The sequence below is a fragment of the Plectropomus leopardus genome, chromosome 9, assembly GCF_026936395.1.
Source record: "Plectropomus leopardus strain MGB_pleo_1.0 chromosome 9, ASM2693639v1, whole genome shotgun sequence".
Classification (NCBI taxonomy): Eukaryota; Metazoa; Chordata; class Actinopteri; order Perciformes; family Serranidae; genus Plectropomus; species Plectropomus leopardus.
This window is the reverse complement of record NC_142184.1, coordinates 5,376,537-5,403,783: the sequence shown is the minus strand read 5'-3', so window position 1 is coordinate 5,403,783 and position 27,247 is coordinate 5,376,537. Positions and strand designations below refer to the sequence as shown.

At 39.0% G+C, this 27,247-nt stretch overlaps 2 protein-coding genes across 2 annotated transcripts in view; both read left to right on the top strand.

Annotated features, from left to right (window-relative positions):
• Positions 1 to 4,196: 4,196 nt before the first annotated feature.
• sall4 (spalt-like transcription factor 4) lies at positions 4,197 to 12,404 on the top strand. The gene is made up of 4 exons (XM_042492129.2): positions 4,197 to 4,408; positions 6,892 to 9,330; positions 9,414 to 9,718; positions 10,424 to 12,404. The coding sequence occupies exons 1-4, from the start codon at positions 4,342 to 4,344 to the stop codon at positions 10,856 to 10,858; spliced, it is 3,246 nt and encodes a 1,081-aa protein (XP_042348063.2). The 5' UTR covers positions 4,197 to 4,341; the 3' UTR covers positions 10,859 to 12,404.
• Positions 12,405 to 14,518: 2,114 nt separating this feature from the next.
• The window catches only part of atp9a (ATPase phospholipid transporting 9A), a 51,582-nt gene continuing 38,853 nt past the window's right edge, over positions 14,519 to 27,247 (top strand). The window contains exons 1-6 of the mRNA XM_042491540.2: positions 14,519 to 14,684; positions 18,492 to 18,636; positions 23,098 to 23,211; positions 23,417 to 23,525; positions 25,812 to 25,870; positions 26,802 to 26,853. Coding sequence (XP_042347474.2) covers positions 14,617 to 14,684; positions 18,492 to 18,636; positions 23,098 to 23,211; positions 23,417 to 23,525; positions 25,812 to 25,870; positions 26,802 to 26,853 — 547 coding nt within the window. The 5' untranslated portion in view covers positions 14,519 to 14,616. The remainder of the gene's footprint in view (positions 14,685 to 18,491; positions 18,637 to 23,097; positions 23,212 to 23,416; positions 23,526 to 25,811; positions 25,871 to 26,801; positions 26,854 to 27,247) is intronic.

The window sequence follows — 27,247 nt, the reverse complement described above, 5'->3', positions numbered from 1 at the left end:
TCTAGTTTAAGTTCGAGGTTATCTGTTTTCTCACACAAACACATCAATGAGCAAAGCAGGCTCTTTTCATGAAAATCTGCTCTTGTTTTGACAACAGCACTGATCGTCACACTGATGTGAAATCCTTCCCAAGGTGGCCTGTGCCTTTCATCTTTTACTGAGTCCTAAAAACCACATGTTCAATTCACAATTCCTCAGCAAGTGTTGAGGCTGTTATTGTTTGTCCACTGCAAGGTCGTCGTAAAGCTCGGCAAATGACACATGTGAGAAGCTTAACGTCTCTCCATCCTGCGGCAGCGACTTGGTTAAACTCCAGAGGGGCTCAGAGAAAGGCCAGGATATAGAAAATACTTAATAGTAAATGTCCTGACAGTGTATATTCACTATTGTCAGAGGCATGACCTGGTCAAGGACGCGTGTTATGGTTTCTGTGCCCACACGCTGCATCAACAGTTGTTGTTCTGCACTACAACATTACATGGCTGACATTGACCAGCACGAAATGATCACAATGGACCACAACACCTATCACTGTAGCTAAAGGCAGAGAAAAGGCCAAGGATCCATCTGTCTATACAGTTTGTTGCTTTTTACAGAATAAGAACGGAGAAGCAAGATGGATCTATATTCTTTGACATAATCATCATCTCCATTGATTGTGTTTCAGAGTGAAAATTGATTTTTATCTTCTTATATATCATATGTTGTTGATGTTTGAGACTTACTGTCTAATCTTTCTCTTTTTTGTTTAAAGTGTGTAGGCCATGTAGCTCGTATGTCCCTCTGGTTCCCACAACTGCAGTTTTACAACCGTGCACAGTTTGGGTTGTTTACATTGAACGCAGAAGAAACAGCGTATTCAAGCATAGTTTCTTATTGGGGCCATAAAGCGTCTAGACAGCACTCCCCTCTTTTTCACCTTCAGCCCTTAAAGGACATTTGTTTATCTGAATATATTGGCTTGTCTTTGTCTCACACCTATCAGCTGTGGCATTATATAACATATGGAGGCATTTTAGACTGAAATGAAATGGTAAAAAGGACAACATCATGAATTTTAATTGATTTATTTAGAAATAAAAAAAGATAGATATAAAAATTAACTTTGCAACTACTGATAATTTTATTTTTTTATTTAATGTTGCTTTTTTGTGTATGCAGTCAGTTTATTGTCTGTTAAAGAAATGGGTAAAATGTCAAAATAATAGCAAAAAGTTGAGAGTCAAATCTTAATCAGTAATATCAACAGTAGTGTTCTAATTTTGTGTTCGTTGCTTTTCTGTTGTTTTTATGTCTTTGTTATCTTATTTATATATTAGAATTACCTTCAGTATAAATATTAACACTTTTTAAAAAAATCAATCTTCCAAATTTCAATTGTCTGCAAAACACTAAAAAACTGCATTGTGTATGAGTTCTGCTATGAATTTGCCTTTTTTAATCGACAAATTGCCTCTGCAATATTGTTAAAGGGAAGCTTTCTGTGTGTTTCCTCTGCATCAGTGGACAGTTTTATACCCTTCACACCAGGGGTGTAGACTTCAGGGGGACAAAGGGGACATGTCCCCCTCTTTATGTAGAACATGTGCATTTATCCTTCTCAATAAAAACATGAAAGTAGCAGAAAACTTTTACTTTGACAAAATAAATGACATTTACAGCCTAAATTGATGCAGAAAATGTACAATTTGAAGCACCAAAATCACCACAATGAAGGAAATTAGGTGTTAAATATGCAAAATTTTCTTGTTAAAGAGCCCCAACCCCACTTGTGTGCCCCCAAAAACAGCAGGAGGAATTTTATTTATAATATCAGCCTTGTTTTATCTCAATGTCCCATGATTCTTCTACAACTCATGAAAAATAAAAATATATATCCAAAATAGATTTTCCCACAGTCCAATGAGCTCAGCTGACCCCTCGGTCGGCAGAAAGTTGCACAGTTTGGTATGTCCTCGGTGTGTCGCATTCCAAAAATAAATTCCTGCCTGCATAAGGTGATGTGAGCACGAGAAACGAACAAGACAGGCAGGTTATATGTCTGATACATCCATATATTCAAGCGCTGAACATGATAGTAAAAAGGAAAATTAATCCACCAGGATCACAATGGATTTTGTGAAATCAACATCTTGCATTATTATCACTGAAGATGTCGGGATCTTTACCCTCACAGATTCACGGTCATTGTGAGATTTTAGAGTAACCAGAAGATGTAACGTGGGATTATTGATTATCTGATCAACTGCAAAATGAAGATTGGAGTCAAATTTATCTGATTTAGGCAAACATTTAGGAAACACAGGACAGGCTATGTGATAAATATAGTTTCTTTAATAAGTAAATAGACCAGTTTAATGGCTTATTATTGTTTGCATTAACTTGAATATTTATGCTTATTAGTCTGTCTTTAGTACTAAAAGATACATTTTTGGTTCACAGTTGTAAAATTTTATGTTGGCAAACAACTTTCCTTCACAATAACAATCATGTATGTTACTTTATGTCATACTCGTTTCATGCTCTGCACTGTTTATGGTGAAATCATAAATATTTATGTTGGCTTAAAAAAAGATGTGCAAACAGAGTTCATGTTTGTGCACCTCCGTTACTGTACATTCCTGCGCTAACTTTTGACTGTATTTGGAAGAGTTTAGATGAACATTTATACCTTAAACAGTGATCCCATGATATTTTTCAGAAGAATATCCAAACAAATCTACGAATGCCCCGAGGAATACTATGAAAACATATAGTGATACCATATATGTGTGTGGATATAAACAGAAGAATGATTAGATTACCATAAACTGACTTGGATGCACCAAATTTGCCTAGAAGAGCATCATAAATACAGCACAGTGATAACACATAATATGATGTGAGGGATTGGGCAGTGTGCATACACAATGAGTCCCTGCAGAAAAAAAACCCCCAAAAACCCCAGAAAGTTATGCAAGATCAAAAACATCTGTATGTGTGTAGGAATTTGACAGCGATCAAAAAGGAAATAAATATTTCAAAAAAAATCTGGTCATTATATTATAATGTTCTTCTGTTGTGAGTAAATGCTGCCACTGGTTGAAAAAAAAAACTACAAGTTAAAGACACTGTTGCATTTTATTTATTTATTTACTTTTTATTTGTAATTTAGACAACAAAGATCCAGTATACATACAATATATACAAACAAAGCAATAACAAAGAGGAAGATGTCACATTGAATAAAAATATTGGCAGAGTAAAGTTTCATATAATGTTCAATATCCTTCAGAAAAGTGTAATTATTATTATTATTATTTTTATTTTATAATTTTATATCTTTTTTTTTTTTACTAAACACACATTTATGGATAAACTACTTTTCTAGAATCATTACCAAATTAATTATGAATATGAAAAAAGTGTTGTCCTCTTTTCTTAGGAAATTGAAGAAACCAAACAACAAATTTTCCCCAAATAATGCGAAGTCTTTAAAGATATGATCCATGATGAATCTGCAAACGTTTCAGGCACTTTTTACAGGCATTTCCTTGTGTGCTTGTGTGTGTTTTTGTTGTGAGCTGATTTTTGGCTTTTTTTTTTCTTTTTTTTTTTTTTTTTAGTTTTTTTAAAAAACTATTTTAAAGATATTTTCTTGTACTTATCACTGATTTCTTGCAAATTTTGGGTCATTTCTAACTTGGTTTCTCATTGCGACCTTCCCGTGTTTTCGAAATGAAATTGAGCCAGTTTTTTTAGGTTTTAAGGGGTTAAGTAAGATTTTTTTTTCTTAAAATAGATTTTAAAGTGTATATACACAAAAAATATTTTTTAAAATATATGAATCTCAGCTGTTACCCACTGTCCCACTTTTCCAGTATTCTCCATAATGATTGGCAGGATATGAATCATTTTTTGCAGGAAACTTCCTTAACTTTATTCACAGTCAGATATTTAAGAGGAAGCATCCAAACCTTCTTCCTGCATCTGACTGGTCTTTTTGTCGCTTGTGCCTGTCGGTGACAATATTTTTTTTCAGGGAACAAGAGAGAGAGCGATGAGTTGGGTGTTATTAACCCTGCCTCCATCCTGCAGGCCATCCACTCGCATGGCTCCTCCCGCCCCCTCCTGGCACTGCGCTGCGCTCATCAATAGGGGAGCACATTTGAATAATGTGTGAGCACTTGGACTGGAGCCAATCAGCTGTCAGAGGACCGTGATAAATCGCAATGCATTATTGATAATAATAATTACGTTGACATGCGCATTTCTACTTGAGGGGCTAATTTTCCCCGAAGAATTTGTTGAAGAAGGAGAGGAAAATTTGTTGGCAACTCTTTGCTCCCTGATGGTTGCACCATGTCGAGGCGCAAGCAAGCCAAACCGCAGCACATCAACTCGGACGAGCCGGGCTCGTTAGAAAACGGTAAGTTTAACGCACCAGATATGAGAGTTAGTCACCCAAAAGTTCTCCGGCAGCTTCGCCACGCCGTGGAGCCAACTATCGACGCTTTTTCTCAAAGTTGGGGCTGCCTTTTCTACACGGTTCCCCTCGCACTTTGACCTGTTGCTGTCCGCCTGAGTTGACCAGGAGTAAAACTTCAGTCATGGAAGCGACATATTCAGAATGATTTTAACACAATACAGGTGGTGCGCGAGGAGCGTTTTTTTTTAAATGCGCCACTGTAACATTTTACTTTGTACACATTAAATACAGTTTTAACTACAAAGTGTTTAACTAATTAACTATTTCAATCCAAAATCGAACATTGTCGAGTATAGATGTAGTTTCGTGGGAAAAATTCAAGTCGCTGAATTTGTCTGAACTCTATTTTTTGTTGCATTGAAGCTACCTGTTGATATTCTTTTCCTTTGATACAGTGTAGTCTAAGTGAGGACGCTGAGCTGCATAAATGGCTGTTTTTATGCGCATTTCACATATGTATATCATTTATATGTTTTTAATATCACTAACTTGTCAAATTCACCACGTTGGTGAACGTAATCGTTGGCAGATATTAGTGCGAACTTTTTTTCACCGAATTTGAAATGGGTATTGTTACAGTTTCTATTGTTTGTTGTGAATTTCAAGATTCACATTTCTACCTGGAAATGGTGCTGTAATATGATGTTAATATTTTAATTGTTATTTTTTTAGACTGAATTTGTTTATAAGTGTGCTCCAACGTTGAGTTTTTCAACAAAGGTTCCCAAAAACTGTATGAAATGTGACTCTGGAGTAAGCTGACCTAAAGGCAATAAATCCCCCAGTTTAATGCATGACTGTTTCCTTTGGTACATATGTGGAGAGGTGGGGGATGGAGCAGTGGCCTTTTTTTGTGGAGACTGGGTGGGGGTGCGTTTTGGTGTTGCCATATGCAAGCTCCCGTCGCTGCGGGCGTAAAGCTCACCTTATATTTAGGAAACTTTGGTTAAAGCGGTGTATTAAGCGCCACTGTGTGTTCTCATGTGTATTTTTTTAATGTAGAATATCGCTGTCTGATGATACCCTACACAGTTTAGGAACCACACAAGCCCATGTATTGAATGTTTAATCTGACCTCGTGTCATGTACCCCACCAAAGGTGATCTGATTCAGGTCACGCGCCGTCAAGTGGTAAACCAGAGCGTTGCCTCCTTATTGTTATTTCATAATCGACATCTTGTGATTTGATTGGAAAGAGTAGTATCCTAGTCAAACGTTATTCTTTTTTGTTTGCCGCTCTTATCAAAGTTAATTGTATTAAGATAAGAGCGGCTGCATTATGGTGCGTAAATGTGTGTGGCCTCGTCCTGCGTGCTGTTTCCCTAAAACATCAGAATTGTAAAACAACTTTACTTGTGACACCTTCAATGCCTCCTGGTGAGCAATTAACAAGTCCAACAGTTTCCTTGGGCAAATGCAAACAGGTGGTCTACCCCCTTTTCTCTAAAGCATTAGCATTTAACAATACACCCAGTTGTGAAATGGCCTCTTGGTTAGCAGACAAATTAAAATGCCCATTTTGGAGCACTTATCAGGCTTTCAGGGGCTGTGAAAATGCTTGAAGGTAATCAACATTAAAATACCTCCTTTCTTTTCTTCTTTTTTAGACTGTGTTTGCATAGTAAACTTCATTTTTTTTTCTTGCCTACTCTTTCATATCACCTGGGAGCTCAAATTTAAATTTGAGTGATAGATTAATTACTGTGGAAACCTAGATTCACATTTACAGTGTTTTAGTTTGGTTTTGGTCACAAGTTTTGCTCCACATGTGGCTCTGGAAACATATCTGATCTTTAGCAAGTGCTCGGTGGACCATTTCAGAAACACAGTAATTTAATGCCCATGGCTCTTTGTCTTTCTGGACATTGTTCTGGTGATGTCAAAGGTAGATGATTGCCCTCTGCTGGCCCTGCAGGCAAATTCAAAGTCCTTAACAGCTGTGTGCAGTGAGCTGCAGGGACAAAAGAAAAGGAACATCCTGAAGGATTATACAATGACTACAGCACTGAAGCCGAAATCATACCACAGAAGCAAATCAACATCATGTCACAATTTCTGAGTTTGTTTATTTATAATTTTCTAGAACAAGTCAAAATTATCTGATATCACCTTTATACATTTCTATTTTTTTCTCTAAATGTAATCTGAATTTTTTTTACAAAACAAGACATTTGAGGACATCATCTTAGGCTTTTAGAAACACAGACTGACATTTTTTTGCCCTTTTTATAAAATACTATAAAATACTGTATAGGCTAAACAAATAAAAGATTAATTGAGAAAGTAATCATCAGATTAATCAAATGTGTAATTGGTAGTTGCAGCTCTGAGAATGAAGCTCAGTTTCTGTCCCACTTAAGGAGATATAAGGGATGTACTTTCAGTAAAATGACAAATGAAAATCCTGTATCCTCTCGTTTCAGGGATTCTTCCAGATGATCAGACTGAGGTGACTGAAAACGAAGTGAAGAGGATCAGGATGGATGAGACCAGGGTTTGCACCAAGTGTTGTGCCGAATTCTTTGATGAAGCCGAATTCCTTGAGCATGAGAAAAATTGCACTAAAAGTCAGCAAGTGCTCATCATGAAAGACAGCGATGGCAACGAAGTGCCTGAGGAATATTCACAAGGCTCACCTGAAGGCCTCACAAGTGACCACGACGACAGCCAGTCCAGCAGTCACTCCTTATCAAACGTCAATACAGACCACCTGGAAAGAATGGAGGAAGAGTCCAGTGTGAACGCAGAGGACGCAGGACAGCAGGATCAAACGGAAATGCCTGTGAGCCCTGAGATGTCTTTCCACCAATCGCACAAAATGCAAGATTCAAATGTCACTCTGGAAACCATTGCAGACACCAAAGTGGCTGTCTCCCAACATATTTCAAATACTACACCCCTTACCTCGTCACAAGAAGTCATGCAGGCCATCCCGATGATCCTGGAACAATTAGTCTGCCTCCAGCAACAGCAGCTGCAGCAAATCCAGCTCACAGAACAGATCAGGATCCAGGTAGCGATGATGACTCCACAGGGTCTCCAGTCATCAGTAGGGGCAGCGATGGACCCTCTGAAAGCCCTCGGTGCACATCTCTCTCAACAACTTTCTGCTGCAGCAGCTTTGATAGGAAAAAGGACCGGCAGTCAGAGCCTCTCTATGGAGACAATGAAGCAAGGTAAACTACCTCTGCCCACTGGCATCCCTACCTCTCTGAATGGAGGACTGGTGACTTCTAAAACAGACATTTTGAAGGGCATTTCAGATCTGCCAAACCGTTTACCAGCACAACTGCAACAGTCAGGTGTCATAGGTTATTCCAGTACCTTCAACGGCATCCAAGCAGGGATTGAATCCACTAAAAAAGTGAAGACGAAGATGCTGAACCCGCCACTAGAATCAAAGGACGGCAACTCGTTATACAAGCACAAGTGTAAATACTGCGGAAAGACCTTTGGCAATGACAGCGCTCTCCAGATACACTTGCGTTCTCACACTGGCGAGAGGCCCTTCAAGTGTAACATTTGTGGCAACCGGTTCACAACCAAAGGAAACCTTAAAGTGCATTTCCAGAGGCATAAAGACAAGTATCCTAACATCAGCATGAACCCGCATCCTGTGCCAGAACACCTTGACAACATTCCCACCAGCAGCGGCATACCCTTTGGCATGTCTGTGCCCATGGATGAGTCCAATATGACCGACATCAAGCCTATGCTCAGCCATCCTGCTGCCGGCTTCCACCCATCACCCGTACCAGGATTCAAGACATATGACGGCTTTGCAGGAGACCCATTTTCTCAGAGACCCTCCCCTTCAACAAGTGATGGCTCCCCATCGGTTTCTGCTAATGTGTTTGGCCAAGAACCAGGAGTGGATCCGAATCAGAAGGATGCTAAAGAATTGCTCGGAGCGCTGCATCATATGAACGGTAACGCCCTCATAGGAGAACAAAGCTCTGGTACTGCAAAACTTCAGCAGATGGTAGATGGCCTGGACAAGAGGACCAGTGACCCCAATGAGTGTGTGATCTGCCACAGGGTCCTCAGCTGCCAGAGCTCGCTCAAAATGCATTACCGAACACACACCGGCGAGAGGCCCTACAAGTGCAAAATCTGTGGTCGTGCATTCTCCACCAAGGGTAACCTCAAGGCCCATTACGGAGTACACAGGGCCAACACTCCTCTGAAGATGCAGCACTCGTGTCCCATCTGCCAGAAGAAATTCACCAACGCCGTGGTTCTGCAGCAGCACATTCGCATGCACATGGGTGGACAGATTCCCAACACCCCAATGCCAGAAAATCCGTTTGAGGCAGCAGAAGCAATGGAGTCATCTCTATCAGAGGAGAAGTCTATGGATATCACTGGTTTTGAAGCAAGCATGGAGGAACATGAGCCGGAGCTGAACTCCCAGAGGCCAAACGACACCTCTGATCCCATCCCACCTGCCTCTGAGGAATCACAAAAGCAAGCAGCCCCCGCTGGGTTTTCCAGCCTCGACGTTTTGAAGAATCTCACCTCTGCTCTCGCACTGAAACGACAGAGCAGCACCGCTTCGGAAAGCGAGGGAACATCCAAAGAATCCCCATCGGCTCCCAGAGAGCAGGAATATCAGAACGGCCGCAGTCCTGCCATTTCTGACTCTGCTGTGTCATTTCACTCCTCTTCCCCACTGAACAACATGAGCAGCAGCAAGTCTCCTGAGTCTGCTGTTGACGACTTTGCCCGCAAACCAGAGTCTGACGGTGGTGCTCAAGGTGGCAGTGAGTCGGGTGGAGCCCTGGACCTCACAGCATCCAGCAGCTTCACCCCCAGACCAATCAAAGAAGAGCCTGGCATACCATACACAAACGGAGATTATGGTGAGCTTGTTAGAAAAGTATTAGAATTTTAGAGGCTGTCATATTTGATGCTTAGATCTAATTTTCCACCTCTTATTCTGCAGTTCCCAGCAACATGTCCTTCATGAGAATACCATCAAGTCTGGCCAGCCTGGAGATGAAGATCCCTCCGGAGAATCCCATGGGCCCGCATGGTTTCATCAGCTCCCATATGCCTCAGGGAACAGCCATGCCATCGTCCATCTCCACAGCACCGCGACGATCAAGCAAACAGCACGTGTGTAACATCTGTGGCAAGAACTTCTCATCTGCCAGCGCCTTGCAGATCCATGAGCGCACTCATACAGGAGAGAAGCCGTTTGCCTGCAACATCTGCGGCAGGGCTTTCACCACCAAGGGAAATCTAAAGGTTAGTCATCGTTGTATGAAGCGCTCAATATGCTGTTTTCAAGAAGGGAAAAATATAGGGACTGTTTTGAATAGTGTACTTTCTGTTTATACTTTCAATAGGTACTGTAGTGGCCCTTATAAACTCAGACCCTCTTGCTCATACATCCATTAATATTGAGATAAAACGACAACTCCATTTGCTGAGCTCGTCAGAGACGGATCTCAACCCGGAGACCTCTGCTGTTGTTACTTTGCAGTGTATAACTTCACTTATAACTGCATGCATTGCAGATTCTTACATTTTATATTCATGAAAAAAAAACAGCCACATATGCATTTCTCTACTTTTTCAATATTTGTTGTTCGTAGTCTTTAGGATTATTTTGTTTACCTGAACAATTTGTATTTCTGTTATTACCATCCGACTCATCATCGGTCACTTAATACACTGTGATCCGTCATTGCGGCTTTTAAAAGCTGTCAGTGAGCCGTCATCAGAGGATTGCTGTTCAGAGAAGCCAGAATAGCATGCTTGCTTGCAAACTGCAAAATCTGACTGGATATAGTTGAACATCCTGGTATTTTTGGCATACTGCATTTGACATATTGGGGCATACATACATACATACATATATTTTTTCGCCATACTATATAGTACAGGTATTGAAACAGACAGATAATAAGTGTTGAGATGGAATTGTAATTGAGTGCGTCTTTTCTTTAGGTGCATATCGGCACTCACATGTGGAACAACACATCACGGCGGGGCCAGCGTCTGTCTCTGGATAATCCCATGGCGTTGATGGCAATGAGCTCCGAGGCCAAGATGTTGCCAGAAATTATGCAGGCCCCCAAAGAACTGGGTGCCCCGCCAATGAACTTTGACCAGTCTCTGTGGAACCAGTATGCTGCTGCCTTCAGTGGGGGCCTGACCATGAAGACCAATGAAATTTCAGTCATCCAGGGAGGTGGCATCCCGCTCCCTGGGAGCCCTGCCGGCGGGCCTCTGATTGGATCCACCGGAGGCCTCATGAAGATGGATGGATCCCACTCTGGCTTGCCTGCCACCATGGCTGAAATTGAGAAGAACAGCTCAGAAAGTGTGCCAAAATCGCAGTTCCCACATTTCATGGAGGAGGGTAAAATTGCAGTTAATTAGGCGTTTTTTTTCTCCAGTCAGTTTACCACCTGAACTCTTTTTTTGAATGTCTCCCATTTAAATGAGGTACAATCAACATTCAGAGAACACCTTGTAGAATCTGCTTAGATTGGTTGAATTTTCTCGGTAACTTCATTGCAGCTCTCTCCCCTCCTGATCTGAACAATTCTCAAGTGTTATTTTTAGTTCAACTTGATATAACTACTGTAGTTGTGTTTTTATTTTATATAAATATATATGCGGGTATTTTTTTCCTGTGACTTTTGTTTTTTTTGCTGTCTATCCAGAAGTTTGAATGTATAACTTGAAACACTTGAAACTGCTTTAATTCAGACCGTCTCCTCGATGCTTTTTTTTGAAGGATTTCGACTTTAATAGGAAGTTTCAGGGCATGACCTTTTACGGACACTGTGTCTCAGTGTTCGGAAATAATGGTTTAGTTAACCGTATGTATCTAGAATGACTACTTTCCCTCCTATTGTGTGCCATAGATTTTATGACATTGTACATTTTTTGTAGTGGTAAATGTCATCAGCGTGTCATTTTGAAGGGGCTTTTGATCAGATTGTTCCAGCATATGTCCATTAAATAAAGGTGCAACAATACAGTCATCCGTTTGGGATAATGTAGGTTTCAAACAGGCTTTAATCATCGGTGCATCAGTGCTAAGATACAGTAAACTCCAAGCTTTTGCCAAGTGCCTAATTTGAATGTTACAATGTTGCTGTTGTCTTTCACTGCACCATAATGTTATCACAAAGGCTGTTAGACTGATACATTTGTGTGTTGTACTGTGTAACATTGTGTTTCATATTTTCACCAATTTACAAAAGTCAGTTTTCCCTAAAATGTTTTGCAGAGTCAAATTTAGTTGGCTGAGCTCCGAAAGTGTTCTCATGCCTGCACTTTATTTCAGGTTTTAGTTCAATTTCCATCTTGTAGTTACATTTCACTGCTTTTATTGTGATGGCTGAATGAGGGGAAAAAAGGCAAATCAACTATTTTGTTAACTTTTCCTCTCTGTCATGTTTTGTGTGAAACAACCGTCAGACCTTTTGTTTTCTAGGTAATCAATTTTGTAGCATCATTAATTTATTTATAATTCACAAAATGCTTGAGGTTAGGGGGTAAGTTCTACCTCGTTTAGATTTTAGTTGTCCTCCGCGCCCCCTACTCTCAAAGCAGCGTGCATTTTCCGATACATTCTCGAGTATACGATGAGACTTTCACTCTCAACCTGCTGAGTTGGAACAGTAATGAATGTATCACTGGACACTTTACACAACTCAGAATGGTCAGATCACTTTGTAGGCCCCCTGCTGTACATTCCTTATCGATATGCATTTGCCAAGTTGTGCCTTTCTTTAGCAAACCATGTCAAAACTGCTTTCAAGTTGGTCTCTACAATTCAAGTGATGTTGAGCCAATTTGGCCTGTTTACAATGTAAATGTCTTTTTTTTGTTTCGTTTTTGTTTTTTCAAATGTTTTCCTACACCTAAATATTTTCTGATTTTGAAAAATAAAATCAGGGTGACTTTTTCAAAACTTTTCGTGTCATTACTGAAGATCTGCACGATACCCAAGACCAAAACGCTCTCACAGTAGACTGGATTTGATTGTGTGACACTAGCCACTGAAATGCACCCTACTAATTTCTATGCCTGTAATGGCAGGTTTCAAGGTACATAAATTTCCAAATTTACATCAGTTCACCTTCAAATGACTCAAGTATTTTTTCTTGATACCACCAGGAGCCATTAATCCCTTGCTATTTTGCATTCTCCACGAGCAAGTATTTGCATCCAAAAAAGAAGCTCTCCAATCATGTGTCCATTCTGCTTCATGTCAACTACACAATGACCTTCTCAAATTTTGATACAATACTCTGCGTAAATGCAGTGTGCTCACACACTCACTTTACAACAGCTCTAAAGTAAACCCAACCATAGTCATAATATTTTAGTTTTAGTTTTGCATCAATGTTTCTTTTTGAACAGATTTCTAAATAGACAGAAAACTGCACGTTTTTCCGCACAGTGCCTCAGAAACATGTAAATACAGACCAAAGTGCATAGATGAGTAAAGTAAAATTAAACAAACACAAGTTTAAATACACTTTTCCAAACTTTTGAAAACAAAAAAAAAAACATGATCTGGATGTAAAAAGGCATAAAATAATTAATTAAACCAGGAAAGAAAGTGGCAGAATTTCCCAAAGGCTTGACACTTTTATTGTTATTAATCAAACTGACAGACTTAAAAAGTGCTTTCAGTTCCAGGTGGAAAGATACAAACTTAGGATCTGACTTAAAGAGTTCCTGTTTGTGAATGACCAATTTAGCATTTAAAATAACAAAAATCATTACATTTTCAAGAGCGCTGTTGTCTGGATGATCATAATAACAGATGATATCCTTTAAGTTAAAGGAGCAGACTGAGTTGAAGGTTTGAATGAAGTTAGAAAAATTGTACCAAATAGCTCAAGACAGGCCGGTTCTAGAGTGCTTTGGATGGGAGGCAGTAAGAGATGTTGATAATATGATAATTTCATGTTTTTATCCAAATCTTGTTGATAAACAAGCTCAATTTTGTGCATTTCTATGCACTATGGCAGTGATATTTAACTTACGGCCTGTGGGTCAAATGTGGCCCCCCAACCATTTTCTAATTCACAGTAAAAATAAAGTTATTCACACTGGGAATTAGTATACACAAGGTGCCAGAGTGCATAAAACAGCATTCAAATAGAGTTTGTTTATCAAAAAAAGTGCCAATGGAGGATTCTCTTCATAACAAAGAAATTCTAGCTAAGCAACTTATGCCCTTAAATCCTAGAATTGTCCCAAAATCCTGGAAATGTCCTAAAATCTTAGAAACATCTTAAAATTCTAGAAAGGCTCTAAATTCCTAGAAACATCCTAAAATCCGAGAAATGTTCTAAACTCATAGAAACTTCCTAAATCCTAGAAATGTCCTTAAATCCTTCAAACGTCCTAAAATCCAAGAAATGTCCCGAGAGCTGAGAGCCTAAAATCAGAGAAAGGTCATAAAATCAGAGTAACTTCCTAAATCCAAGAAATGTCCTTAAATCCAGGAAATGTCCTTAAATCATTCAAACATCCTAAAATCTGAGAAATGTCCTAAAATCCTAGAATTATCTTAAAATCCAAGAAAGATCATAAAATCACAGAAACTTCCTAAATCCTAGAAATGTTCTTAAATCCTAGAAATGTCCTAAAATTTTTGGGATGTCCTTAATTCCTATGTCCTTAAATCCTATACATGTATGGGCAAGTTGAGTATCCTTGCTTTAGTGACAATAACTGAAGTGAAAATTAAAAAATGCCTATGTTTGGCATTAGTGGGACAGGTGAAACATTTGGGGGGCCACTATCCCCCCGTGCCCATGTCTAGAAGCGGCCTTGATTCAAGAGGTTTTTGAGTAATGACGTCAAAACTACAAAAACAATGTTACAATTGCACCCGGTCTCCCCTATTCCCCAATAAATATATACAAAATCTATAAAATAGGCTTCAGCCCTTTTCCAAACAGTAACAACAGATATCTAAAATCCACATATAAGAAGACAAAGTGCGTGAGAGGCTCCTGCTGAGACAGTGCGTGCTCGCGTGCAGCTGCAGGCGCTCTGTAACCTGCTGACTGTCCTGACTGACAGCCGGGAGCCTCCGCCCAGTCACAGCCGCTTCAGCCGGGCTGCCTGCCTACAGCCCCCACCCGATACCCGGAGCTGCAGGAATGACCGACAATATCCCCCTACAACCCGTGAGACGACCGAAAAGACACGACAGTAAACACAGAAATGGGTAAGGGCGTTAAAACAGCACCGACATTTCAACACGCAGCCGTTTGTTTGTCGCTCGTCGGCGTGAAGTCGGTGTAGCCGTCAAACTGTTCACAGGAGCGCGTCGACATTGTGTCTAAAACTGGCTTAGCGGTGGCGGATTTTACCACTAAAATAGCAGTTAGGGGAGAAAACAACGGCTTTACGTGCTGATAAATATAATGCGACCATTCATGGTAGCTTGTAAGCTAGCTGTAGCTCCAGGAGACACCAGTGTTGTTCCGGGGTGCAGTTGGAACAAGTGCATTTGACGCCCATGTCAATATTTGCTCGGTAACGTTGGACTGTCAAAGAGCAGAAACTACGCAGAAATGGAGGCCCTTAGTTTATATACACCGTGTAGATTAACGTGCTGGATAAGTGATGCTTGTGTGGTGTTATTTTGACGAGCACATGAAGGGGCAGGCCTCCGTAAATGATGATGGAGAGCAGGGTACACACAGTGCTGATATGCAGCCAATAGATCAGGCTACCATGATGTCACCTGCTGTAACTACCACATACACAAAGACAAAAAATCTGGAAATGAGGTATCATAATGCAGAAATATACATTATTTTTTTGCAGTTCACAGCATAATTGATATTAAATTCTAATGCATCACAGTCACCTGTCCACCATCTGTAATTTTGCACACTCATTTAGCTGTTTATCACACCTAGCTAAAGCTAATGCAGTCTAATACAAAAGTCCTGCAATAAATTCACATTTTTTAAAGGAAATAATGTTTACTTTTCAGTTAAGTTTTACATTGGTCGGGTGTGCTAAATGATAGAAACAATTCAGTTCAGTTCAGGGACGCTTTACTGGCATGATCATAGTGAAACAGTTGTTTTGAAAGAGTTGTTGTACAGAACAAGAACAATAACTATAACATCATTGTCTAAAGCAGACTGAACATATGTTTGGACATCAGCAACAATATAAAGACAACAACAACAAAAAAACCAATGATAACACAGATAATAAAATACTAATTATAGTAATAATAAAAATAATAATAATAAACACCTGGCTGTATAGCCATATGCAGTTCACACAAACTGCAACTGCAAAACTACAACGATTAATCAATTAGTTTTCAACTGTGAAATGAATCACTGACTAGTTCGATAACTGATTTATTGATTTGAGTTATTCTTCCAAGAAAGACATGCCAATATTCTCTAATTTCAGCTTGTTAAATGTGAGTATTTTCTGGTTTATCTCCTCCTCTGTTGCTGAAAATCTTTGGGTTGTGGACTAAATAAGACTTTTAAAGGCGTGACTTTGTAAGTTGGTTAATCAGTAGGTCGGCTGACAGAAAATTAATTGGCAAAGATAATGAATAAATGAATTGTTTGAGTCATTTTTAAATGACTCAAACAATAATGAACTGGTTTTGGGGGTTAAATGGGAGGATTAGTAGATTTTGAACAACTGTTGGTTGGACAAACAAGACATTTGAATATGTCAACATAAGTTCTACGAAATTTTAATAAACATTTTTTTTAACTGCCTTTTGTTTTTTATAGAATTAAAACAAGGGTAAGCCTAGCGTGATGATCCCTCTTTATGTTGTTGGAGTGGTATTTTATGCTGTAAACAAATAATTTAGAGACTATTTAGAAAAACAACTAATAGCAAAAGTAAAGTGTCATTTTCACAGCAGAAAATTTGACTTGACATTGTGGGAATAATACAGGCGTAGCTAATATCATAAACGATGATCCAGCAGGTCTCTGCAGTGAACCAGCAAGCACAATACTAGGACCCTGAAACTGAAGCAGCTAATTACAGTTCAGCCATCATTAATTGTATTATTTACACCTGTGCTTTTCCTGCAGTGACAGTTCAAAATGTCTTCTGTGTCATTGGTTGTTACTGAAGGTTAGCTGTCTCTGTGAGAGACTTCTGGTTTTAAAAAAGAGCGACATGAGGATTATTTTGCTCAAGATTACAGAAACCAGGAGTTTCCTCAGAACGACAGAGCCCATTTTTGTTGCAAGAAGTGTAACTTTAAATACAGTATATATCATACATATGTGGGTTTGATATCACAATATGTTTGGTTGTTTCCTGGATTCAAGCTATACTAACAACTGTAGCATACTTATTTTGTGGGCTCATTTAGCTTTTATTCATCAGAGAAGATGAAGATAGACATAAAAGAGGGATAGAAAGAAGGGACGACATGCAGCAGAAGGCTGGGAGTCGTAATCAATCACAGCCCGCTGCTGAAACTCAGCCTTTTGTACATGGGGTGCACACACTAGGTGAGCTCCCCATATGATGCACTATCTACATTAGATGGCGGTCAGCATGTCCTCGGTTTGGAGAAGCAGACAGAGTACCACCACAGAAGCTCAGCAATGTACTGCTGTTGATGGAGGCAGCTGCAAAACATATTTTAACCTAAAAAAAAATCAATATCAGTTTAAGTGTACACTATATTTAGAATATTTTCACCTCTTTACCTTGCTGTTAGACAGCCATTTTCAGTGGGGAACTGGAAGTGTTATCTATGTTCTTATTAAAGCCATCACACTCCTTTGACAAAAATAGTTTAAGGCAGAAAACACAGAAGCTGCTGGTCTACCACTGACTTGATTTGGTTTTGGTTTGGAAAATCCACAATAATTTCAACAGTTTCTGGCTGTGAAAAAAATATGAGAGCTATATTAAACATGCATGCTTACTTTATAAATCACCTAAAATTTTGAAAGAAAGAAAATTTTCATTATTTTCTGTAAAAATGGTCAAACATTTTGAAAGGAAAAAAATGGCCAAGTTAAAAAAAGAGAAAGAAAACATGCCTTTCTACATAAATAAATAAATATATATGTAAAAATTGCCCAAATGTCATTTTTTTTAAATTGCAAAAAAAAAAGAAAAAACACAATTTGCCTTAAAGTTGTGGAAAATTCATGTAAAATTATTGGTAAAATGTGTATGAACGGTTGCATTCTCAATATAGCTTTTGTGATGGTACTGCTGCCTGCTTCTCCAAACTGCCGATCACCATTTACTGCATGTTTTACACACTGAGTATTGATAAGTACGCTACAAAAAATCTTAACTATCCCATCGAGGAGGACAGAATTCCTTATGTTTGGTGTCCCGTTCATAGCAGGGCTGTGACAAAGTTAACTAATTAAAAATTAACCGCAGTAGAAAAGTTATCAGGTTTGGCGGACAGCTGTTGAACAGTGAATATTGTTATGCTGTTTTAAAAAAACTGAGTCATCTGTCATAAAACGAAAGTTTCCTCAATTTCCTTATTTTGTCTGCACCAAACACAGGCTATATGTTTGTCAAGCCTCAATTTTGTTTACAGGAAGTGTTTTAAAACTTAGCAAGTAGTTCAATTATTAATCTCCAGGTCACTGGGCTCTTGGTTTATTGATACTGAATGCTTTGTTTGGGTTGAGCGAAGGGAGTGTCCTCCCTTTTCCAGGTGAGGTTAATATTTATTTTGTAAGGCTTGATTTCTTCAGTCTCCACGATCATGCTCCTGTAGCTCAGTCTGATCTGTGGGTTTGTAGCTGCAATAAGCAACACATTAACTAAGAGATGTGAGAGGGAATTCATTAAAAATGGAGCTCGACAGCTTTTCACAATAACACGCAGGATTACGGGTCAAACTGCAGAATCTTCTTTTTAAAGTAGCTTAAATGAATCAACTAAATTCTAAATATTTTTTTCTTTTTCATGTAACTCTGTTTCCCAGCACGCTACTGAACGAAATAGTGAGATTGAGTGTGTGAATCCCTGACTTCCTTCCTTGCAGGTGCTGCCCGTGGTCGAGATGCTGTGGCATGGGAGACTTCCGTCCCCGCACCGTGTGGCTCGGCCACCCAGAAAAGAGGGAGCAGAGGTACCCGAGGAATGTCATTAACAACCAGAAGTACAACTTCTTCACCTTCCTGCCTGCGGTTAGTGTCACTCAAAGGTCACCCCTCCAACCTCCCTCCCCTTAACCCCCGAAATCACCACCCACCTCTCTCAGCCTGGCTCTGATTCACTGTCACTTGTTGGACACATTTCCCATTGAGGCGATCCTAACGTGAGGAATCATCATCATGGCTGACATCGTGCACCACCCACTGGTGCCAGCAAAGTGGGTGGTCACTGTCGTGTCTGACTCATTTTAAATCACTGTAGAAAGAGGATTGCATCAGGCTGATCTGATTCCAGATCATTCGATTAATAATTTAGTCTTTGCATTGACTGAAAGTAAGAAAACGTGCCCATTAGAACTTCAAAATAGGAAGATTTGAAATTATCTAAAAATGCAGAAAATACTCACACATCAACTTTCGGTTTATCTACAAATGATCTCAGCTCTACATCAAATACAAACCGCCTCAGCTTTGAGTGTTTGTTTTTTTAGGCTTACTTTTCTTTAGTTTACTCTAATAATATTGCAGTCTTGTTTGCTTATTCGTTAGTCTAATCCCAAATGACTACATGTTAGCAAGCCTCTCAATGCTTAGACGCTGATTACATTTTTACTTTTGTGACTTGTGCCGAAGGGCATTTCCTGACAGATGCAAAGTTTGCACTGTATCAGCCTGATGTGTAGGTGAGGCTTCGGTTGACGTGTTGACAGTATGAAGAGATCATTAGTCACTTCATATAAAGTGGAATTTCTCTTGTTAGAATAAAAGTTCCTTGCCAGACATGTTTTAAAGTATGTGAAAGTGCTCTGCTCTGATTAATATTTTGTTTAACATGGTTTTCCCACATAAAAAGTAAGTAAGTAAAACGTGAGGGGCTGGATGCAGATCTACTCTTTTTTCTCTTACTGTGAAGTTCTGGATTTGGCCTTGTGCTCCGTCCATCCCGCTGCTTGTGCTAGCTGGGTTGAAGTCAAAGAGCTGTGCAATTCACCTTAATTAGGTGAATTGATATTAGATGGCTAACATTGGTTTAAGAGGAGACAGTGAAGAGATTCAGCCATGCATGTGAGTCATGAGGAGTCTGTTGTGCAGCAAATGTGATGACTTGTATACATATCAGAGTGCTATGTGTAGTTAGGATCTTTTATTTGTTTATGTCGTTTGCTAGCGTGTAACTGACAGTTACTGTTGCTGTTAGTGGTGAAACATACAATAATATCTGCTACGATGTTAGTTTCCATTAAAGATATGCGCAAAACTTAAGGAATATTTTAAAAATGTTGATAAAACACATTTGCGAGATGATTGTGTTTCCACTCAGTGATGATATGAGACTTCTCCACCCGCGATAACGCGTATACACACAAGAAGCATAGTGATGGATGTTAAAAACATTAGCAGGTTTATTTCTGTTGCAGCCACCGCACTAGCCGTCATTATTTCCAGTCAAAGGCGACATAGGGGTGTTATGTGAGCGATAATGGAAAGTAAAAAAAAAAGAAAAGAAACAATGTCACAGAGGAAGTGTGTATTCAGAACCTGTGGATGATCCACTCAACTTTTGAAAAGTTATGTGATGCAGTAACAGCTCTTGTAGCTCCTGCTGCATCATGAGGGAGCTTGTTCCTACCGACAAGCACATAGCCATAGCATCATGTGACCTATAAAAGTGTTTCCATTGCAGTTTTTCAAAATATGGCATTTTCGAATCATTTGAAATAAAACCTCATGCAAGCATAAAAACTTTTTTTGAGATAAATGTGTTTTTTTTCCAAATTGATGTGTTTCCATTAGGAATATTTCATAATTGCAATTTTAATTTGCGCATTTTGAGGGTTTATGGAAACCCGCCTTTTGTCATGTAATTACTTACTAGAGGTCTAATCAAAATTTGCAAAAAGAACGTTGGTGGACAGCTGCGGTCACATGAATGCGAATGTGGTTTGATTCATCTGTGTCAGCCTCCAGCAGTAAACGGGAGGGCTGGTAAGTGAATTTACCGTCCTTCTACTGCCAGTATGCAGTGAAACTAAAACTGAGAAGACACTTGAGGGTCCAGAGTGATTCTCTGTCAAATATAAGCAGCCGCAGCTGGTTTGACTTGAGTGTTTTGGACTGGACGGGAGTGTGGACCAAGAGATTATATTTTGTATAGAGCATGTCCTATGGCTGCACACGGACATCTGCACAGGGCAGAACATCACTCACGTGTGGGCTGATGACATTTATGTCACGCAGACCAAAGCGGACCCTTGCGGACCCTTGCGGATGTGGAAACTATGAATTGGCCTTAATGAGTCCACTCTGTACTTGAGGTTTCAGGTTTCTTTGCTGGTGTTGTGTCAAAGTCGCTTCCCCTGTTGATACTTGTTTCCTGTATTAGACAACAATTTTGACAAACCTAATCTAGCTCGCCAGCATACTTTTGAATCTCAGGTTTTAGGGAAGTGCACAGACATTACGCCATTTCAGTAGAGGAATGAGAAAACACCTCTCCAGTGACAAACTTTGTACAGATACAAGTCACTATGATCAGTGTCAGAAATGTAAGGGGCTATAAACAGAAGAGAAAAAAGACATTTATTTAGTGGAGAGGGACTGTGCGATCCTTGAAAGGTGACAAAGTGTGACAGATGGTTTTATCACATTTACACAAACAGCAGCATGGTCTCATAGCACCAGATCACATTCACATCCTCAGAAGAACATAGAAGAGAGAGATATGACTTAAGTTTGAAGTTTTTTTACATCGGTGGCACTTACTAAGCTGTCGTTTTTACTCTCGCATTTTCCCTGGCCTGATTTACATATGCATTTGTTTTCCAGACATTCAGTTGTCTTAGGATCTTATGCCTTTTTTTGTATATGAAGTCAGACATTGAAAGTAGCTCAGATTTGTTTGGAAAGCCGAAGACAAGAGCAGAGCCCTCTTTTGCATTGCAAATTGTGATGCTTTATATTGACTGTGGTTCAAGAAGTTCTTCTCAGGAAAACATATTGTCATCTTTGTGTTTGTGTGCATGCTTTCGTGTTCTCTACTCTCCGCTTACCAACAGATTTGGAAATGATGTACAGTAGCAATGTGAAGACACAAGTTTTCCCTTGGTAGTAATCTTGCACACTGGTGGTAATGAAATTGAGCAAAGCTAAAGTGCGAGTGTTAATTTTGATAATGACACTACTAAAGGAAAAGTGACTATATTCTGCAGGTTCTTTATAAGGCCAATGAGGACAATAACTGTGGATAAAATTTGATTTCATGAGGATTTTTGCATCAATGCATTTTTATGAGTCAAGTTTTTATTTAACTGAAATTTATCCAAAAACAGTTTCTCAATGCATTTTCCAGAAAATGTATTATTGATAGCAGCTAAAGATTATTTTCATTATCCATTCATTTGCAGATTATGCTCTCAATAAAACAATTCATTGTTTTGTCTGTAAAGTGTCAGAAAACAAAAAAAGCAGTTTCTTAAAAGCAAAGGTCAAAATGCTTCTCTTGTACAACAAACAGGCTGAACTCCTCACTCTTCCTTTGTAGAAGACAAAAAAACCCAGCAAATGTTTACATCTGAGAAGTAAACATCCTGTTCATTTGTGGCATTTTTGCTTATAAATAATTAATCGATTATCCTGATAACTATACATAGCTGGGATGCCAGTTATGTCAATGGAATTATATTTCTCAGATTGGCAGTTTTAAAGTTTAAGAAACATTGTTAAAAGCATCACACGTGACATATTGAAATTGTGTTGAAACAATTGTTTTATGTCCACGTGAAGTCATTTTTTTTCATAATAGATACGATTGATTTGTATTATGCCCAAGTTTAATAGCTCCCCCTCTCCAAGTGTACCCAAGTACACTTGCGCCATCATCTATGTGACATTTTTGTCGTGCTACTGTGTAGAAAAGGCACCGCAGCTGACCTGGGGACCGTCATCAGCAGGGCGAAGCTCTGCTCTGCGCCAGTGGAAGAGTTGCTGTCGGGTGCGGAGCTGTCTGCCGCTCGCTGGAGCTGTGACTGCAGGTCGAAGGTGGCACCGAAGGGTCTGTCCACGGCAACCTGCGCTGCTGTCTGAATTAGAGGCAGTTTTTAATTGAGACTGTTTCATAACAGGTTAAAAAACCCTTGTAGCTGCGTTAAATAGCAGTCCAATTTTTGTTCTTTGGTTTAGTTAATGTTCACACCTGATGCTAGTGTCCTGGAGTGTGCATAAAGACTGTCTTTGGATTTGGGCAATGATCAGGGTGCTGAGCCCGGGTACGGTACAAAATGTTCACACTAATCAAATGAACTTTATAGTCAAGTGTTTTGGGGTCCATTCATGATGTCAAAGTCCCCCAAAACAGAGTTGTAACAAGGCATATGGAGCCGAATAGTATCGAAACCAGTCGTGGCCTGGCAGTAAATGTCAGAAACAGTCATATGCTCAATAACTTGCCGCACAGCAAATATCTCACACTGTGCTTTTTTTGTTTTATGTTCACAGGTGCTGTTCAATCAGTTCAAGTACTTCTTCAACTTGTACTTCTTGCTCTTGGCCTGCTCTCAATTTATCGAGGAGCTACGCTTAGGTGCGCTCTACACCTACTGGGTCCCTCTGGTATGTAGCATTTCACTAACTGCTGATTATTATGGTTAACTGACATTTTTTTAAATACTATTGTGCATAGTCTGGCTTAGTATTTATATTTTTGTGATGGAAATACTCAGATATCCCACAAATGCAGTAGCACTATTACTCACATGTACCAAGTTGTTATTCTCTACTTTGGAAAACTTTTTAACTTAAATGTTTCTCTCTCTAGGGTCTTGTTTTGGCTATTACCATCATCAGAGAGGCAGTTGAGGAAATAAGATGCTACATGCGAGACAAAGAAATGAACTGTCAGATTTACAGCAAGCTTTCAACAAGAGGTAAGGATCCGAGGCTTTAAGAGGACAACACAGGTTATGTTTTGGTTGTGTTGATATCTGAACCACGTTGCTTATTTCTCAGCATCAGCGTCTATTAACTGTAGGAGGTTGGTCCTATTAAAACTTATTGGGGCTAGGGGAAATGGTGGGTAATTCAAAGCAGAGATGTAAAAGTGTACATAAGAGGCCTAGGTATAAAGTGCTACCAGCAATAAAAAGCAGGAGACCTCTTGTGGTTTCCATCACTTTTCCCCTTTGATGTGGCAGCTTGTTTTACCCATAAACACAATGACTGGTTGCCTCCATGATAGCGGCCCCCGTGCATATTTTGTGGTTTATAGAAAAATTTACGGTGTCAGAACTTGGTGTGTTGTTTTCTAGCATAGGAAGAAACTGGTTGAAGTTGAAGTAAGTTTTTTTGTTTCATCTATTAATTATTTTATCTATAAAATGAAGAAAAATTAAAAATGAAGGAAGATTTATTCAAATTACTCTTCTTATGCTAGCAGCAGTCTAAGAAGCAAATATATTTAGTTCACTAAGAAAAGAAAAGCAACAAATCTTTACATCTTTATATTTGACATTGACATTAATCAATTCTTATAGCTTTTTTAAATGTATTTATTTTTTTTAACAATTGCTAACAAGCATTACCTATACTCACATTGCTCAGGCATATGATTGGCTAACTAAAGGCTATTTTTGCAAAACTGTACACACTTACCACAAAACCTTACACCAGACCAGCAAAACATTACCTTATACAACTCCTGCAAAAACAAACAATTCTTGGAAAAGTCTTAAAACTCTTCAGTATAGTGCACACAAGCCATCATTTGAATAAGCACACAAAGAATGTCTAGAAACAAAAAAAACACTGGCTTTTGCTTTTGCTGTGTACAGGGCAAAATGTTGTCACACTCATCAAACTACAAAAGTGCAGGAAAAGAAAACATTTGTGGTTCTGGCTGTAAGACTTCATCTACATCACACACAGTGTTGTCTTCGTTAGGAAGCACATGAGTCAATGTGGAAGACAATTGGCAAAATAGTGTAGCAATTTAGAGACCAATGTTTACAGTTTCGCTGGAAGTCTGTTATCAGATTACAAACTGAGTGTTAAGCATTGAGTTCTGGTGTTGTGTTGATTGTGTTTAGAGTTTTGAAAATGTGATTATAGATTGGACAAAAGTATGTCAGCGACTGTAAAGAAAAACTGACAACTTGTTTAACAGTCGCAGGCAAAGTTTCTGTTGATCGACTAATCAGTTGATCAACTAATTATTGCAGTTCTGATCAAATGCTCAGCAACAAATTTGAATGAGATATTAACATAAAAGCAATTCAAGATAAAAATATAAGCTCGAGCCTGATGATACAACACTGATATTGGGGAGTAAAAATAAATAAAAAAAATAATTAAATTAAATAAATAGATACACAAATAAATAAAATTATACAATGCAATTAACCCTCAGACATGTTTATTAAATACCTGTGACAAAGAAATGTAATGGAGGGAGGATATTTTAGACATCAGTGCACTGAATCAGTAAACTTCAGTGGGAATATGATCACTCTAAATTACTGTAAACATAATTTTGTGCATTATGTTCTGTTAAAGATAAACTTTTTACATCATACATAATCAAGAACATATAAGCAGAAACAGAGACATCTGTGATAAAATCATCTCACCGAGAATCGGTCGGGCTCTGACCAAAGCTTCATCTTTTGGTACAGATTAAGTATGTTTCGCCACATTTTGTTTCTGAGTCGTGTTACATGAAGCTGCTGTGTAATCTATAAAATGTTTTAGCGTTAGTGTAGCAGAGCACTAATATAAAGCTCCTTGAGGCCTATTGCACAGCAATATTAATGTGCTTTAATGTCTTACATATGCAAAGCCCTGAGGTCACGGCAGAGGTCAGGGGTCAGTGATCTCTCCCAAACAATTTTGCCTGTTCATTCCAAATGGAATGAGAGAAAAGGCTCAACCAGCTCCCCCAAACATTCTTTCAAATCTGCAAGGAAAATTACCCTCCCAAATTCTCTGCTGTGACTGATGAGGCACGCAGAAGTCACATTTCATTTAAAAAGAAAAACCATTGGAGAACTTTGTGTTTTAGATATGATCTTTGAATGATCAATTCCATAAATGGTCAAAAATCTATCTTTAATTATGACAATTCACAGAACAACGTGATTGTTACCAAATGCAGCCCATCAAATATAAAAAGTTACTGATCAATCCATTAACTTTAAGCTTTGTTCTGTGTATTTCAGGCACGGTGAAGGTTAAAAGCAGCGGTATTCAAGTTGGAGATCTCATAATCGTGGAAAAGGTTTGCTAAAGATTGTTTAATCCCACATCTGTGAATAGTTTTGCCTTTTAGGACTGTCAAGTCACCATTTATATGACAGAGAATAATGAGGGGGTTGTTAATCTCCTGGTGACTGAGGTGAAAGGAGTTAGTAAAGATTTTGTAATCTTGTGATCAATCTGAGCCTCAGCCTGTCAAACTCAATGCATACACAACAGGAGTGAACCTAAAATGCCTTTAATTAGATCTCAAACATAAATTCAATTAAGTACTATTTATTGATATATATTTTTTTCTAGTTGTTTGAAATATCTAATTTGAGAGGAATCTGTTGTGTTGCTCTTGTTGTGGATAGAGTGGATTCTCTGAGGTCTTTGTACATGAAATTTGAGAAGTAAGTCGTGTCTTCTGTTTCCAACTGAGGGCTTCTTTCTGAATTACTCATTTCAGCGCAGCTGAAGGAAAGGTCACACATGTTGTCCTGCACGTTTCATTAATATGACTGAGTGATTCTGAGTTATGTGGGTTACAATTCAAAAGTGAGGGGAAACCAGTAGCTGACAAAGGAAAGCTTTGAAATTTCTAAATTAATCTACATTTGAAGAGTCATAGTAAATCTTTATTATTAGATTTTGACCACTTAGCAATAATCCGTGCACCGTTCAGTTTTTTGGGAAGCTGTCCAGATGAATTGAATGGAGAATTTGTCTTGTGCAGTGGAGGGAGCAGGTCAGCCAGAGTGTAAAACCTGGTCAGGGTCCCGCTCAGGCCACGACAGGATGATTTGCTGCAGGGCTTATTATTTTTGACTGACTGGCTGCTGGTAATGTGGCACATGAAAAGCTAAAAGTCGTACTTTTCTACAGTTTAAAGAGCAGAGGAGGGAGGAGGAGAAGTGCAGGATCAGGAAGTGATATTGAAGTGATGTTTTTCTCTCTGCCTCTCTTTGTAGAACCAGCGTGTTCCTGCTGACATGATCTTTTTAAGGACCTCTGAAAGAAATGGTAAACATCTGCTGGTCATTCATCCAGATCTCCACAACAGGTCGGCTGCCTGGCTGGCTGGCCGGGGAAATGACTTGTTTAAAAAGGCGCTGAGGTGCAGGGATTAGCCCTGAGCCAGGACAGGAAGTCCTACAATGTCTAAATTGTAATTGGGTCCAGTACTAAACTATCACTCAAAGTGCAGTGTGGTGGAGAGCTCCTGCTCCATGTAATCAGGGTTCTCGTGGATCCTTAAAAAGCCTGAAAAGGCATTGAATTCATTAATTTAAAAATAAGGCCTTGTAACACACAATAATGTTATAATTCCCTGAAAATGTATTAAAATTTGCTCTTAACTTGTTTGAAAATGCAATAAAACCCAATAATGCAATAATGTTAGCAGTAATGTAATAAG

What these genes read in the sequence shown, in the direction of transcription:
- sall4 (XM_042492129.2), top strand. Translation starts at nt 4,342, where the DNA reads ATGTCGAGGCGCAAGCAAGCCAAACCGCAGCACATCAACTCGGACGAG. An exon ending in GCCGGGCTCGTTAGAAAACG is followed by an intron (nt 4,409 to 6,891) that starts GTAAGTTTAACG and finishes CTCTCGTTTCAG; the next exon opens with GGATTCTTCCAGATGATCAG. An exon ending in CCACCAAGGGAAATCTAAAG is followed by an intron (nt 9,719 to 10,423) that starts GTTAGTCATCGT and finishes TCTTTTCTTTAG; the next exon opens with GTGCATATCGGCACTCACAT.